At 44.4% G+C, this 17459-nt stretch overlaps 2 protein-coding genes across 3 annotated transcripts in view; both read right to left on the bottom strand.

Annotated features, from left to right (window-relative positions):
* The window catches only part of LOC139566744 (uncharacterized), a 324355-nt gene that overhangs the window by 276426 nt on the left and 30470 nt on the right, over positions 1–17459 (bottom strand). The gene's annotated exons all lie outside the window — the stretch shown is intronic.
* LOC139566787 (uncharacterized) lies at positions 571–15724 on the bottom strand. Of its 2 annotated transcripts, XM_071388100.1 has the most exons (5): positions 15222–15724; positions 14683–14813; positions 14300–14479; positions 10438–10569; positions 571–1278 (listed from the first exon to the last, which is right to left on the bottom strand). In XM_071388100.1, the coding sequence occupies exons 1-5, from the start codon at positions 15502–15504 to the stop codon at positions 1159–1161; spliced, it is 846 nt and encodes a 281-aa protein (XP_071244201.1). In that variant the 5' UTR covers positions 15505–15724; the 3' UTR covers positions 571–1158. The 2 variants fall into 2 exon arrangements, with proteins under 2 accessions (XP_071244201.1, XP_071244200.1); XM_071388099.1 differs by lacking the exons at positions 571–1278; positions 10438–10569 and having other exon boundaries at positions 11736–14479.

The raw sequence follows: 17459 nt of genomic DNA, 5'->3' as shown, positions 1-17459 counted from the left end.
TTAGGAACTGAGTCCTGCCAGTGATCAATTGACAGGCGTTAATCCTACATGGCTCCCTGTTAACAAGCAACTGAATAGACCACTTATCCCAAAATAGGTGGGGGAAAGTTGGAGAGGAATTGGTAGAGGGGAGATGGGGGCAATGTTCCCTCGAATTGAGCAGTGAGCTAATTTCTGGTCTGCTGAGCGCAAACTTGAAAATTCTGTGCAACTTCCGGCATGCGTTTACTGTGAACACTGAGGCTGTATCCGCTTTAAGTTACCGTTTTAACAGTGGTCAAGTAGGCTACTGTGGCTATTTGATCATAATGTAGGCCTACATAAAAAACAATGGAGAAAATAACATTTTAACATGGAAATAGCAGGTCTATCATTCAATTTACATTGGCAGCCAATGTGAATCCTACTCCGAAAAACATGCAGGGCTTGACAATAAGTTCATCTAGTTGTCCTTCAGACAACGAGGTGACTGAAAATGTTGTGTTATTTGATGCAAGAAACCACTTTACAAAATCCAATGCATCATTATTCCCATACCATTATTACAAAGAATCAGACAAATTATGCTACCCTCTGCCTATTGGCTACTTAATTTATTCAAGCCTGTCTCAAAATACAACACTGCCCCCTTTAAGACAAAAAAAGCTCTTTACTTCACTCACTTGAAAGAAACAATCCCTCCTCCATTGCTGACTACAAATGATCTATAACTGGGCTAAAAACTCACGCATATGAACAAATGTGCACGTGGCTACATGTAGCTCTCGCTTTGATCTCAAAACAAGTGCAACTACCAATGACCGCTCATGCTGTAAACACAGTCCAGTTCAAAGTGAATGGCACAGATCCATATGGCAATGGTCAATTTGCATATAGGCCTACTGCATCTCTGATTGGTTATGGCACACCAGTCTGTGTAGAGTACGGGCCTCAGTCGTGCCGGTCAATATAACAGAATCCTACTCCGATGCGTTCTGCCTACAACAAAATATCTTGCATAGCTAGTTTTGCATACTATAGTCTTGCATAGTTCATTTTGTTTCATTATGTTGCATTGAAAGTGGCTAATATTGTGTTGATTCGATCACAATTCCAACAGTAAAGGGAAACGTTGATTGTGTTAACTAACGGGGAAAACTCTAGAAAGTTGAGTGAAGTTCAATCTCTTGCTTCTTTGCATGGGCTGATATTTCTTCTGCACGGCAGTTTAGAGGAAACATTGGTGCTGGGGCGCAGAGAACAAAACCAGGTGCTGTCTCCATTCACTGGTGTTTGTGCCTTGAAAAATAAAAAAAGAGGGCTATTTAGTACACATATCCAAAACATTAATGAACATCAAATATCATTAACTGAGACTACAATAGACTATATAATGTTGCAAACGTTTGCAACATTTTGACTAGCTTGACCTTACTACCAATCTTTGTGGGAAACTTATAATTTTATTTCTCTGACAAAATTATGTTTGATCAAAAGTTATAAAGATCTTTAGTTTAGTTGGTTAGCTTGTCATTCACACTGAGTTTAGGGCTGTATCAATAAGAAGAAACTTGTGTCAACCTTACAGTTAACCAATCACAAACAAAGGTGCGTAGACTTTGGTTCGGCTGGCCTTGAGAGAAAAAAAAGTGTGTGCCTGAACAGCCGACAAAACCCAAGCCGAACAAAAACGTCACAAAATGTCGTCATAATATAAGAACAAACTGTTCTGAACTGTTTTGGTTGGGAAGCGTGCAGCCGCCTTAACAATAACTATATATTACATGACTCTTTCACAGACCTTCTCAAAGGCTCTCAACTTAGCATACATAATTATCTGCTGGTAGATGATGGGCTCAAGATTCTATTCAAACTAGTTGGGTATGTTTAGGCTCATAGCATTCACACCTAGCCCATTGGTGTCACGTTCCTGACCTATTTCTGTTAGTTTGTTTTATGTGTTAGTTGGTCAGGACGTGAGTTTGGGTGGGCATTCTATGTTTTCTGTTTCTATGTTGGTTTAGGGTTGCCTGGTATGGCTCTCAATTAGAGGCAGGTGTTTGGCGTTTCCTCTAATTGAGAGTCATATTTAGGTAGGTTGTTTCACAGTGTTCGTTGTGGGTGGTTGTCTCCTGTGTCAGTGTTTGTCGCACCATACGGGACTGTTCGGTTTGTGTTGTACATCGTCATTTTATGTGTAGGCTATTTTCCCTGTTCGTGCGTTCTCGTGTTTAATGTAAGTTCGTCGTTCAGGTCTGTCTACTCCGTTTGTTGTTTTGTTAGTTTATAGTTAAGTTCGTGTTTTCGTCTTGTCTTTAATAAATATTATGTGTTCACAACCCGCTGCGCCTTGGTTCCCTCAATACTCCTCCTCTTCGTATGAAGAGAGAGAGGAACGCCGTTACAGAACCACCCACCAATCCAGAATCAAGCAGCGGTGTAAACGGAGTAAGGGACAGCGCAAGAAGGAGGAATGGACTTGGGACGATGTATTGGACGGTAAAGGTTGCTACACATGGGAGGAGATCCTGACTGGAAGGGATCGCCTCCCATGGGAACAGCTGGAGGCACTGAGGAGAGCAGAGGCAACCGGAGAAGGGAACCGGAGTTATGAGGGGACGCGTCTAGCACGGAAGCCCGAAAAGCCCGTGAGTACCACCCAAAAATTTCTTGGGGGGGGGCTAAGAGGTGGTGGGCCAAGGGCAGGTAGGAGACCTGCGCCCACTTACCAGGCTAACCGTGGAGAGCGGGAGTACGGGCAGACACCGTGTTACGCAGTAGAGCGCACGGTGTCTCCTGTACGTGTGCATAGCCCGGTGCGGGTTATTCCACCTCCCCGCACTGGTAGGGCTAGATTGGGCATTGAGCCAGGTGTCATGAGGCCGGCTCAACGCGTCTGGTCTCCAGTGCGTCTCCTCGGGCCGGCATACATGGCACCTGCCTTACGCATGGTTTCCCCGGTTCGCCTACATAGCCCGGTGCGGGTTATTCCACCTCCCCGCACTGGTCGGGCGACCGGGAGCATTCAACCAGGTAAGGTTGGGCAGGCTCAATGCTCAAGAGAGCCAGTACGCCTGCACGGTCCGGTATTTCCGGCGCTACCTTTTCGCCCCAGCCCAGTACCACCAGTGCCTACACTACGCACCAGGTTTCCAGTGCGTCTCCAGAGCCCTGTTCCTCCTCCACGCACTTTTCCTATGGTGCGTGTATCCAGTTCGGTGCCTCCAGTTCCGACAACGCGCACTAAGCCTCCTGTGCGTCTCCAGAGCCCTGTACGCACTGTTCCTTCTCCCCGTACTCGTCCTGAGGTGCGTGCACTCAGCCCGGTGCCACCAGTGCCGGTACCACGCACCAGGCCTATAGTGCGCTTTGAGAGGTCAGTGTGCCCTGTCCCTGCTCCCCGCACTAGCCTGAAGGTGCGTGTCTCCAGTCCGGTGCCTCCAGTTCCGGCACCACGTACCAGGCCTACAGTGCGTCTCAGCCGGCCAGAGTCTGCCGTCTGCCCAACGGCGCCTGAACTGTCCGTCTGCCAAGCGCCGCATGAACTGCCCGTCGGTATTGAGCCTTCAAAGCCGCCCGTCTGCCATGAGCCTGCAAAGCCGCCCGCCAGACAGGAGCCGCTAGAGCCTTCCGCCAGACAGGAGCCGCTAGAGCCTTCCGCCAGACAGGAGCAGCCAAAGCCTTCCGCCAGACTGGATCAGCCAGAGCCATCCGTCTCCGCAGCGCCGTCTGAGCCATCCGTCTCCGCAGCGCCGTCTGAGCCATCCGTCTCCCCAGCGCCGTCTGAGCCATCCGTCTCCCCAGCGCCGTCTGAGCCATCCGTCTCCCCAGCGCCGTCTGAGCCATCCGTCTCCCCAGCGCCGTCTGAGCCATCCGTCTCCCCAGCGCCGTCTGAGCCATCCGTCTGTCCCGAGCCATTAGAGCCGCCCGTCTGTCCCGAGCCGTCAGAGCCGTTAGTCAGTCAGGATCTGCCAGAGCCGCCAACCAGACAGGATCTGCCAGAGCCGCCAACCAGACAGGATCTGCCAGAGCCGCCAACCAGACAGGATCTGCCAGAGCCGCCAACCAGACAGGATCTGCCAGAGCCGCCAACCAGACAGGATCTGCCAGAGCCGCCAACCAGACAGGATCTGCCAGAGCCGTCCAGCCAGGACCAGCCAGAGCCGTCAGCGAGCCATGACCGTCCAGAGCCGTCAGCGAGCCATGACCGTCCAGAGCCGTCAGCGAGCCATGACCGTCCAGAGCCGTCAGCGAGCCATGACCGTCCAGAGCCGTCAGCGAGCCATGACCGTCCAGAGCCGTCAGCGAGCCATGACCGTCCAGAGCCGTCAGCGAGCCATGACCGTCCAGAGCCGTCAGCCAGCCATGACCGTCCAGAGCCGTCAGCCAGCCATGACCGTCCAGAGCCGTCAGCCAGCCATGACCGTCCAGAGCCGTCAGCCAGCCATGACCGTCCAGAGCCGTCAGCCAGCCATGACCGTCCAGAGCCGTCAGCCAGCCATGACCGTCCAGAGCCGTCAGCCAGCCATGACCGTCCAGAGCCGTCAGCCAGCCATGACCGTCCAGAGCCGTCAGCCAGCCAAGAGCGTCCAGAGCCAGCCAGCCAGGATCCGCCAGTCATTCTGGTGTTGCCCCTCATTCTGGTGTTGCCCCTCATTCTGGTGTTGCCCCTCATTCCGGTGTTGCCCCTCATTCCGGTGCTGCTCCTGATCCTGATGATGCCCCTTAATTTAGGTGGGGTTATTTGGAGGGTGGGCATTGTGAGGGGGTTAAAGAAGCGGGGATTGATTATGGTGGGGTGGGGACCTCGCCCTCAGCCTGAGCCACCACCGTGGTCAGATGCCCACCCAGACCCTCCCCTAAACTTTGTGCTGGTGCGCCCGGAGTTCGCACCTTAGGGGGGGGGGTTATGTCACGTTCCTGACCTATTTCTGTTAGTTTGTTTTATGTGTTAGTTGGTCAGGACGTGAGTTTGGGTGGGCATTCTATGTTTTCTGTTTCTATGTTGGTTTAGGGTTGCCTGGTATGGCTCTCAATTAGAGGCAGGTGTTTGGCGTTTCCTCTAATTGAGAGTCATATTTAGGTAGGTTGTTTCACAGTGTTCGTTGTGGGTGGTTGTCTCCTGTGTCAGTGTTTGTCGCACCATACGGGACTGTTCGGTTTGTGTTGTACATCGTCATTTTATGTGTAGGCTATTTTCCCTGTTTGTGCGTTCTCGTGTTTAATGTAGGTTCGTCGTTCAGGTCTGTCTACTCCGTTTGTTGTTTTGTTAGTTTATAGTTAAGTTCGTGTTTTCGTCTTGTCTTTAATAAATATTATGTGTTCACAACCCGCTGCGCCTTGGTTCCCTCAATACTCCTCCTCTTCGTATGAAGAGAGAGAGGAACGCCGTTACAATTGGGCAATCAACAAGCAGTTGTCTGACCTTCACAGAGCCTTGGAAGTTAACAGAAAAGGAACACAGATGCAATGTTATTTCTAGAACTGATATCGTATCAACAATTTTTTTTCTTCCATATCCATCCCTAGTAAATTTAAATCTCACAAACTGTTGTTGCTGATGTGATAACACATTTTTTGAGGCACATATGAAAATTAGGCTATTCTGTCTAACCTTCAGACTAGGGTGATTTTGACCCTAGAGGCATATTTTTTTATCATAGCCCAAAAGTGGTTTATTCAATTCTTCAAATGTTTCATGACTTTGTCAATCAACTTGTTCTTACAAGGACTAAGCACGCACCTCTGAGGGGCCCCAGTGTTGAGGATCAGCATGGCAGATGTGTTGTTGCCTACCCTTACCACCTGGGGGGCGGCCTGTCAGGAAGTCAAGGATCCAGTTGCAGATGGAGGTGGGATTAAATCCCAGGGTCCTTAGCTTTGTGATGAGCTTTGTGGGCACTATGGTGTTGAACACTGAGCTGTAGTCAATGAACAGCATTCTCACTTAGGTGTTCCTTTTGTCCAGCTAGGAAAGAACAGTGTGGAGTGCGATTGAGATTGCGTCATCTGTGGATCTGTTTGGGCGGTATGCTGGGTTTCTGGGATGATGGAGTTGATGTGAGCCATGACCAGCCTTTCAAAGCACTTCATTGCTACCGACGTGAGTGCTACGTGGCGGTAATCATTTAGGAAGGTCTCCTTCGCTTTCTTGGGCACAGGAACTATGATGGTCTGCTTGAAACATGTAGGTATTACAGACTTGGTCTGGGAGAGGTTGAAAATGTCAGTGAAGACATTTGCCAGTTGGTCCGTGCATGTTTTGAGTACACGTCCTGGTAATCCGTCTGGCCCCGTGGCTTTGTGAATGTTGACCTGTTTAAAGGTCTTGCTCACAGCGGCTACGGAGAGCGTGATCACACAGTCGTCCGTAACAGCTGGTGCATGCATGCTTCAGTGTTGCTAGCCTCCACGCGAGCATAAAAGGTATTTGGCCCATCTGGTAGGCTCGCGTCACTGGGCAGCTTGCGGGCTGGGTTTCTCTTTGTAGTCCGTATTAGTTTTCAAGCCCTGCCACATCCAATGAGCATCAGAGCCAGTGTATTAGGATTCAATCTTAGTCCTGTACTGATGCTTTGCCTGCTTTTGGTTCGTCTGAGGGCATAGCTGGATTTCTTATAAGCATCCGGATTAATGTCCTGCTCGTTGAAAGCGGCAGCTCTAGCCTTTAGCTCGGTGCGGATGTTGCCTGTTATCCATGGCTTCTGGTTGGGATATGTACGTACGGTCACTGTGGGGACGACGTTGTCGATGCACTTATTGATGAAGCCGGTGACTGAGGTGGTATACTCCTCAATGCCATTCCCGGAACATATTCCAGTCTGTGTTAGCAAAACAGTCCTGTAGAGTAGCATCCTGCTTTATCACTAGAGGGTAGAGAGGGACCTGTATCAGTGATGATAGACAGATCATCTGCAGAGATATAGCTCCTCGAGTACTTGTCTATGGTTATAACGGGTTATAACTAGGTATGACCGTGAACAAAATCAAAATGACCTTACATATACGGTTAGTTCCAGTCAAAACAGCTGATAAAAGTCTGTCAGTGCTATGGATACTTGGTAGAACTGTAATACAGAAACCATCTACCCCTCTGAATGTACACATAGTGCTGTATTGGTGTGTATTCTCTGAAAAATAGTTATTATACTGGAAATGCAGAATTTCTATAATATCCTCCAATATTCTATATGTGCAACTTAATATGGTATTTGGGTTGCAATAACATTTGGTTTGAACTGACATTGAGGATTTGAGCATGCTTTTTGAAGCATCCTGGCATTGGCTCTACCACTCCCATTGTTTCACTAACAGCGATGCTAATGCTGGCTGTGGGATAAGTAAATAAATAAAACTAAGCCATATTTCTGGTCATTCTCTCTCAGGATCAATGGATGAACCACTTTTTGTCAATAAAATTAAGTATATTTAAAATGTTGGTCTGCCCCCCATTTAATTGGCAGTAGTTTTTAACCACAAATATGACTAAATGTATATTTACTTCAAAATTCAAAAAACGAAATAATAATACAATCGAATGATGGTATATCAGATTTCTTTTGTACTAATGTGGATTGTATTTTGGAAAAAATATGCACATTATTTATGGAAAAATGTATATTTTTTACAGAATATGCACATTAATTGTATTTAGTTAAAAATAAGTATTTATTTATTTATTTTTTCAAATAGGTGTTTCAAAAATGTATTGACTCAGGTTGAATACTTATCTAATCACAGTATATATATATATATTAGTTAGAGATGCACGATATATCGGTGAGCATATCAGAATCAGCCAATATTAGCCAATGTCTAGTTTAACGCCGATGTGCAAAACCGATGTCAAAGCTGACATGCATACCTATATAAGTAGATGACGTAATGACGCCACGAAAGAAACAGCACTACACAGAACAAAAGCAGAAAAATACTAAGCGCACTTCCAACAACTAAACAAGTTCAAGTCAAGCAGTCATTTAAAAGAGTAAGAACATTTCAGCAAGACAACTCAAAGGCGAAATCCATTAACGGCAAGATAATGGAATTCATTGCCCTTAACAATCAACCATTCTCTGTCGTGGATGATGTTGGCTTTCGCCGACTGATCGAGCCCCGGTACACACTATTTTTCAGATGTTGCCCTACCGGAGTTACACAGTATTGTTTAAACGTACATCTATGAGCTACTTGCTATGGGCGTCACTGCTATTAGCTCCACAACTGACATTTGAGAAATGACTTAAATTTGGACCAGCAATGTCAGCCCCATGAGCATGCCTAGTCTGACAGCACAGTGGGTCGACGAGGATTTCCTACTGAGGAAAGCCGTATTGCATGCTCAAGAATGTGTCGGTTCTCATACCGCTGCTGCCATTTGAGAACATGTTTGAAACTTGAAAACATGAACACATTAGCTAACTCCATTCGAACAACTGACTAGAGAAATAAGATCATCAACTGCGTCCGCAGCAGATGTGATACCCTCTGTCATGGCATTGAAACACCTGCTCAACAAAACTGCCGACACAGCTCGTGGAGTTAAAACTTACAAAAGTACTCGAGGCTGTGAACAAGCGAGTCGGTGAAATTATCTCTGAGCCTCTTTACGGTGTCGCCACCATGCTCAATGCTAGGTACAAAGACCGCTACTTCGATGCAGACAAGAAACAGGGTTTATGGTGAAATGTTACATACACAGCTGGGCAAGATGGAAACGGACACAGTGACAGTGCGCACCGAGGAAGAGAGGCCACGGACAGAAAACTTCATTGCTTGACAAGTATGATGAAATCCTGGTTGAGAATGAAACAACTGAACAAAATAACCATGAAACAGCACAGCAAGTAAGTGAAAGAAATAGGTTTTGATTATGTTTAACTGGTAATGAGGACATATGTAAATGCCAACAAAATAACTTTTTGGTCAGTGTGGTGTGTATCCTTTATTTAACTAGACAATTCAGTTAAGAACAAATTCTTATTTACAATGACGTCCTACCCCGGCCAAACCTGGACGACACTGGGCCAATTATGCGCCGCCCTATGGGACTCCCAATCACGGCCGGATGTGATACAGCCTGGATTCGAACCAGGGACTGTAGCGACACCTCTTGCACTGAGGTGCAGTGCCTTAGACCGCTGCGTCCATGTTATGTGTTAACTATTTAATTGTACTAGAATGCTTAAAAAATATTGGTTATCGGTATCGTTTTTTGGGGCACGGAAAATATCGGATATCGGTGCATCCCGATATGTGTTTAATTTTTCATTAATGTTGATTAGATTTTTTTCCTACTTTGACATTGCGCATGTTGGATCTCTTCCACTGATTCATCCACGACTATAGCAACACATCAACAATACATAGGCCTATATCCAGCTATATCCCTCTTATTACAAATGAGACTCATTATAAATGGGAGTTGAGTGGTACAGAATAAAAGTGCAATTTAGCTGACAAATGCATGTCGTAAGGGATAATAATATTGGCCCCTGGCTGTCAGTCGGGTGGTAAGGGTAGGCAACAACATATCTGCCACACTGATCCTCTACAAACTATCATGGTCCAAACACACCAAGAAAGTCGTGAAGAGGGCACGACAACGCCTTTTCCCCCTCAGGAGACTGAAAAGATTTGGCATGGGTCCCCAGATCCTCAAAAGGTTCTACAGCTGCACCATCAAGAGCATCCTGACAGGTTGCATCACCGACCTAGTATGGCAACTGCTCAGCATCAGACTGTAAGGTGCTACAAAGGGTAGTGCGTACAGCCCAGTACATCACTGGGCCAAGCTTCCTGCTATCCAGGACATATATACTAGGCAGTGTCAGAGGAAAGCCACAAAAAATTTTCAAAGACTCCAGTTACCCAAGTCATAGACTGTTCTCTCTGTCACCGTACGGCAAGCGGTACAGGAGCGCCAAGTCTAGGTCCAAAAGGCTCCTTAACAGCTTCTACCCCCAAGCCATAAGACTGCTGAACAATTCATCAAATGACCACCCGGCCTATTTGCATTGACATCCCCCCCTTTGTTTTTACACTGCTGCTACTCGCTGTTTATTACCTATGCGTAGTCACTTTACCCCTACCTACATTAACACATTTCCTCGACTAACCTGTACCCCTGCACATTGACTTGGTACCGGTACCCCCTGTATATAGCCTCATTATTGTTATATAATTGTGTTACTTTAAATAAAATTTTACTTTAGTTTATTTAGTAAATATTTTCTTAACTCTATTTACTTAAAACTGCATTGTTGTTTAAGGGCTTGTAAATAAGCATTTCACGGTAAGGTCTACCTGTTGTATTCGGCGCATGTGACATATTTTTGATTTGATAACATTGGATAGATAGAAGTATGTGCACACATGGGTAGCATGTGACAACAGCAGGATCATATCAAGGATAGCGTCACAAATGAATACATAAATACCCATTGAATACATAAATACCCATTGAAGCTTGATGATGAGTTGATCAGCTGCTAAGGAAAAAACAAAAATGTGCCCCTCTTTGAGTCTCCAGGACCAGGACTGAGAACCACTGTTCTTCATCTGCAGGCAGGCTTTCACTGCTCTCTGTATCTGAGGACAGAAAACATCACAAGAAACAGACTTCATTATGCTCAAACTAGACAGAACTGAATATTATGTTACTATTAGCTCTGTCCTCACTTCTAGGGACTGGAACTACACAAAAGTACCTGCCCTATCCAGAAAAGCCTACTCTCTCACTTTGACAGCTGGGGTGGTTATCCTTTCACCCTCCTCAATGGCTGTTAGCTAGCTACCTACAAATGCATTTGGAGTTTGTTTTTTACAATGACAAATACAACAAAATAGATAGCTAATATGAAGTTAGGTAGCTGGTGATATTTAATTCAGCTAGCTAGCTATACAGTATGTAAAGTTGGCTAGATAGATAGCTAGCTACGTTAGCAGCTCATTTGAGTTAGCCTACACTGTAACTGGTTAGCTAAAAATACATTTACAAAAATACATTTTCGAAATGCATTTACTTGAATAGGTTCTCCTAGCCATGTGGACGATTGGAAACAGGGCAGCAAAGTTTGTTTGTCACCAGAGCGGTTTAGAGCATATTACTATTTACCTGTGAATAAATTCATGAAATGGAGAATGGATTAATCTATTTACATATTTAATAACCAGACCTTCATACAAACGTACTATGCTGAATTCTTGACCCCCAATCGAACGTGCCGCTATATGCTGCGGGCACACCCACAAGCGTTTGCTGCTACGCGTCTTTATTCCAGGGAAGGGAGGATTAGGGAAGGGGGGACAAGGAAGGGGGGGGATGGTTTAAAGGGAGTCTTCTGTGTGGGGAACGACCAATTGATGAGTTTCCCTGTGGATCCTGCTTTTTGTTACACATCCATGGGCTTATCAACACTAAATATAACCATTTTATCATCAATAAACATTCCTTTCTGAAAAACAAATGTCAACGCTAGCTATTCTCTCATGGAATTTGAAACGGATACATTTTCCTATCAAACGGTCTAGCTGTCTTGATATTCTAGCAAGAAACCATATTGATATAGCAACGCTCCAAGAAACACACCTGCTCTATAAGGACTCACATAGAATGCAGAACCATTTGTACAAACTGTCTGCTTTTTCATCAGCCCCAAACAAATCTAAAGGTGTAATCATAATGATACATAAACTCAAAATCCCCATTTTGGGTAAAGACCCAGACTTAAGAAGGCAGAATCACTTTCCATAAATGTATCCATAATGGAAAGAAACAATTTATTAATGTGTACACTCCCCCGCCCCCAAAAAAATGTGTACGCTCCAAATTCATATGATCTAACGTTTTTTGATTGCCTGAACAGCATATTGTTAGATATAACAGAATTCCATCTGATTATCCTACATTCTGTGATCAATTTAAAATTGAACCAAATTAATTAATAATGATCAATACCAATTCACTTGGTGACCCCCGATTCTATGGGATGCCATCAAAGGTTTTCTAAAAAAAATATGATGTAACTGCATTTGCATCGGTGTTGAATAAATCACAATGAAAGAAAACGTCAGAATTGGAAATGTTAACTGCATTAGAGCGTTCTCAACACAAACTATTTTCAGACCAGGTAGCGATGACTATTTCCAAAGTCAAGACAGAACTTCATTTATTGATAAAAGTGGGTTTGTTAAAAATCGTTTATCCTCGGATAACCTCCGTCGACTATTACAGAGCCTTCAGAAAGTATTCACACCCCTTGACTTATTCCACATTTTGTTGTTACAGCCTGAATTTAAAATGGATTAAATTTAGATTTTTTATCACTGGCCGACACACAATACCCCATAATATCAAAATGGAATTATGTTGTTTGACATTTTTACAACTTAATTAAACATGAAAAGCTGAAATGTCTTGGGTCAATAAGTATTTTGTTATGTCAATCCTAAATAACTACAGGAGTAAAAATATGCTTAACAAGTCACATAATAAGTTGCATGGACTCACTCTGTGTGCAATAATGGTGTTTAACATGATTTTTGAATGACTACCCCATCTCTGTACCCCACACATACAATTATCTGTAAGGTCTCTCAGTCGAACAGTGAATTTCCAGCACAGATTCACTGGGCATTCCCAAAACATATGTATATAGATCCCGACTGATTCAAGAGGGCAACAGTTTACAAAGATTATCGCCAGAGAGTTTCATCTGGAAGCGGCTATATGGTGTATCAAAACATTTGTGAATACATTTTAAATGAATCAACTGGTGAGATGTTTTTTGATGAGAAAACATTGTTCCAAATCACCTAACAGTTCAACTGTTCTCCAAAACCTATTAGTTCTCTGTTCCAGATGGAAGTGGCCGCAGGTGAACACTTGTCGATCGAGTAGAGTTTGGAGTAGAGAGTGGAGACCAGGCCAACAGACTGGGAGATTATATGATTCTTTGAAGTCTTGAAAAGTTTGAAGACCTGAATTGTCAAAGATGTCACTGAGGATGAAAATATTTCTACTAGACCATTGATTGAAAAACAAAGTGGTTTGAGCCCGATAAGTTTAGGTTATTGTCCATAATGGAGAATGGCTGTGAAAAGGGAATGAGATCATGAGATGTCTGTTGGCCTGTCTCCACACCTTAACTGCATTAGCAATTAATGGACCCATTCGGAGATGTATAGATTTTTGTATACATCCAGAGAATAAGAGGCATTGTAGCCTAATGGGTTTTTTAAATCTATGGGTATTTTCTGTTGAAAACAATTACCATTTGTCTTTAATGCAGTGTTTGATCTAAATGTCAGAAACGATCAAGTGGAATGGTTACTTTCTATGTTATAGAGTGGAATGGTTTTTCTGCTGGTGTATCCTGAGGTAGCAGCTCTCCGAGAAACTCTTTCCGCAGTGCGTACAGGTGAACGACCTTTCTTCCGTGTGGGCCTTCAGGTGCATCTTCAGCTGGTGCTGGCGGGAAAACCTCTTCTCACACTGGGGGCAGCTGTAGGGTTTCTCCCCTGTGTGGACCCTCTGGTGCCTCTTCAGGTTGCAAGCCTGGGCGAAGCGCATGTGACACTGGGTACAGCTGAAGGGTTTCACCCCTGTGTGGATCCTCTGGTGGATCTCCACCTTCTGGGAGCAGCTGAAGCCTTTGTTACAGAACATGCAGAGGAATGGTTTGTCTTTATTATTGCCCGATGTGGCTCCCCCTCCCTGCGTCTTGGCACTTTGGTCTTTTGAGTTCAATACCTGATCGAAAAGGACGGAGCCCTGTGAATCGAAAGGCCCCAATGACGTGGACACTGGGTCACGATCCCTGAACACATGTAAAGGGGAGTGAGTGTCGACATTTAGATTTGTCTCTAAGCTTCCCCTGTAATCTAAGAAATCTCTGCCATGTGACTGTCCATCTCCTAGGTGACTATCTGCATTCCATGTAGGAGGAGCATCGCCCTCCACTTTCACAGTCACCTCATCTACCACTATAACCTCCCCTTTCTTATCTAGGCACCCTTCAGAGTATACACTACTACTGTACCGGTTCCAGTCCCCTCTAAACAGATCAGTCTGTGTCTCTAAACCCAAGGATATGTGGCCAGGGTCCATCTCTGTAGCGTAAGAACAAGGCAGATCATCAATGCCAGTGTAGAATGCATCACCATCTCCATGGGAATTAACCGTCCTCTGGCTCTGGTGAAATACTGGTAAGTACTCTGTGCCAGGAGCAGGAGGACAGCCCAGTGGCCCCAGCCCCAGTCTCTCTGGGTCTGATCCTAAAGTCTCTGACTTGAGGGCGTCGTTCAGCGTTCCACTGACCTCCGTGATGCTGCGTCGGGTCCTGGCCTGGGGCGCAGCGGCATTGGCAAGGTCCTCCGTGACTAAAGGGGGTGCCACTCCAGCCGCTGCTCCAGTCTGGATGTCTCTGTTGTGTCTAGGGTCCTCTCCTTCATTCCTCTCCTGCTTGACCCCAGCACCTGCAGCATCTGCATTTGCAGACTGACAAGCAGAGAGGAGGTTATTACCGGTACTTGAGTTGAATTGGACAACAATATTGTAGAGAATTCTCACAAGCTCCCCTATGGTAGATAAATAAGGATGTACAGTACATGTAAGCAAATTAATAGCTGGGGGAGCTTTTCTGAAATAAACGTGTCACATTTTACGTACTGTAATTTTTTATGTTACACTATGACACTAACCTCTATCACAATAACATGCTGGGTTGAGGTTCCACTCCCCTCATCTATAGCTATGGGTTGGTCATCTCTCCACACGTTGTGTCCCGCTGGCTTCACAAAGCTCCTGTGGCCTCCAGTGAGATGTCCTTCACCTAAGAAAGTGATTGGGGCAAAAGGGGTGGTTAAGTTAGGTACTTTCAATGCTCAACACTATGTTGTACACTCTTGACACTGTCTACAATTGGCAAAGTAAAATGTATCATAACTTCTTGATATACTATTTATTGATTGATTGATGTCCCATGCATCACATTCTTTGTATTGAGTATGATAATAGGACACTCAGTAAATCAAGAATCTGGTTAGAATATTATGTCTTTGTGCAAGAATAATTTGTTCTTAATTTACCTGCCTGGTAAAATAAATATAATTAATGAGGGAAAGTATTGTATTCTATCTAAAAACTGACCAAGACTCAATTCTGGGTAACACATCTGAACACATGCGCATTCGGGAACCGGGCGATAGGCCCCGCAGTCTCTGCCTTCTGCAAAATGTACCTCTTGCCATTCCTCTGTATCGGTCGAGGATCTTGACACTACTGGGACGACTGGCGACGACGTGCTGTCGCAATGTTCTCTCTGCGCGCTCCCGTGCCACCTTCAATTCCAGTAGTTGTAGTTTCCTCCGCAATCCCCTGTTGTCTTTCTGGCTTTGAGTCATTTCCAAACGAAACACTGCATAGTCGTCGTCTACGAGTTTACAGATCTCTGCCACGGCTGAATTCGCTAGCATCTCCATAATGGAGGCTATTTGATTGTGAAAAACCATGCAGTTAGCCATTGTTAGCTAACTATACCTAGATAACATCTATCAACCAAGTCCTGTCTTCAATTCGTATGTGATGCTGTTAATTTAATTAGTAATATTTAGAGTTACATCGTGTTAATAAACGTATAAATAACAGCAATAAAAAAAGCTAACGTATAAATTGTTTTTGGTCATTGCTAACTTCCGTTTACACTGAAGAGAAAGGACGTTTTTGGCGTCATAGCTCATAGGGTGTGGCTAAATGAAAAGGATACGGTTATGTTCTATGAACTACGGTAATGCTACATCAAACCAACGAGTCATGATTTGTCGTTGCTATCTGGAATCCTTGGGACGTCGGCCACCCTACCCTTACCCATTTTAATTTTCAACTTCAATGGGGAAGGGACGTCCCAAAGATTCCAGATAGCAATGACCATTCATGATCATTTTCTTGGAAGCTCAGCGCAGCCTTGTTTAGAAAAATTACCGTAAATGATCTAAAAATAATGTCTCGCTCTATCCCATCGGTGGCAAGGACAGAAACCTATAGGTTTCAAGGAAGCCAACGAAACTAAGACCAATTTTAAGTTTAAATAATAAACAAGCAAATAAAAGTAAAAGATATCAAACGGACAGCACGATTCCTCATTAACAGATTTGATCACCGTAGTAAAGGAACAGGTACCACTGTTTAAAAGGTGTTATAAAAAGAGGGGGACATATTTCTTATGAATAGAACATAGGCAAAACCAAATTCGGAGAAATGTTGTGTTACACTTCAATGACAGTGTTTTGGCTATGCCAGCACACCAAACAACAAGTCTGTGTATTGTGTGAGAATGTAAGCGTACCTTGAGCCCTATACTACATGGTTTGAGGAGTTAGCGAGGTAACTGGTCAACTCTTGAGTTCCATTCGGGATAACAGGTACAACGAAAGTGGCTCACCTTTTAGCCAGGTACATTTCTATGGCAACGACTCCTTCAGAATTAACCTGTTCCCGGGCAGGCTAACTCAGGGCTAACTCCATTTATGCTGAATGAAGAGCCTGAGCTGCGAGTTGAGTACCAATTAACTTTTATTTCCCACCTCTCACAAAGATTGCGTCATCATCCCATCATTTGAGGAATATGACAGAATAAATATTTTATTAATAAAAAATGTTTTTGTAAAAAAAAATTTTTTTTATATGATTGGTATTATAACATTACACATATAGTAATGACAATATATTTGAAACTTCACGCACAGTTAAACTTGTGTTTGATTTAATACAATTATTTGTATTGATAGAAGTGAGAAGGTCGCAGTTGTAAATGAGAACTTGTTCTCAACTGGCCTACTGGTTAAATAAAGGTGAAATATACATATTTTTTAAATGAACGATTAAGTAATAAAATAAAGACGGCACATCAACAAGCTTATTTCGCACCGTGGCCTGCCGAATTTGCAAGATAACTTTTCTTTCATTTTGATTTAGGCACACATTAAAATGTGCGACATGCACGCGCAGTTACAAGCCTGCTAGAGTCAGCAGCAGGCGGACGAGCAATATCAACTGTCGTAGTATGGATGGAGCCTGAGCTGAAGTGTGAAGCTAACTGAAGCAGGCTAGCTTTAGAAAACATTGATTAGATCTAGCTTCAATCATAGCATACCCCTCAGATGCTCAACTGAGGGACTTAGTAATACAAAAAAAACTCCCCCAATACTTGCCCCCAATACACTTCACATGATAACTATAATAAGGTTCCCAGATATCCACTCTGTATATCTCAAACCACACTGCTACGATTTCTCCCCGTTTTGGACACAGGCTGATAAGGCTAGTCAGGCAGAAGCTCTTGTAACATAGTTTGCACTTGAAGGGCCTTTCCTTGGTGTGAACGCCTCTTCACATACTTCGCCTCAGTGAAGGCTTCCCACGTGCACGGCTTGTCGACGTCGATCCCAATACTTGGCCTACCACGTTGTGAGGTGATAGA

This window comes from Salvelinus alpinus, chromosome 39 (assembly GCF_045679555.1).
Source record: "Salvelinus alpinus chromosome 39, SLU_Salpinus.1, whole genome shotgun sequence".
Lineage (NCBI taxonomy): Eukaryota > Metazoa > Chordata > Actinopteri > Salmoniformes > Salmonidae > Salvelinus > Salvelinus alpinus.
The sequence above is the reverse complement of the archived record's forward strand: the minus strand, read 5'-3'. Positions and strand labels throughout refer to the sequence as shown.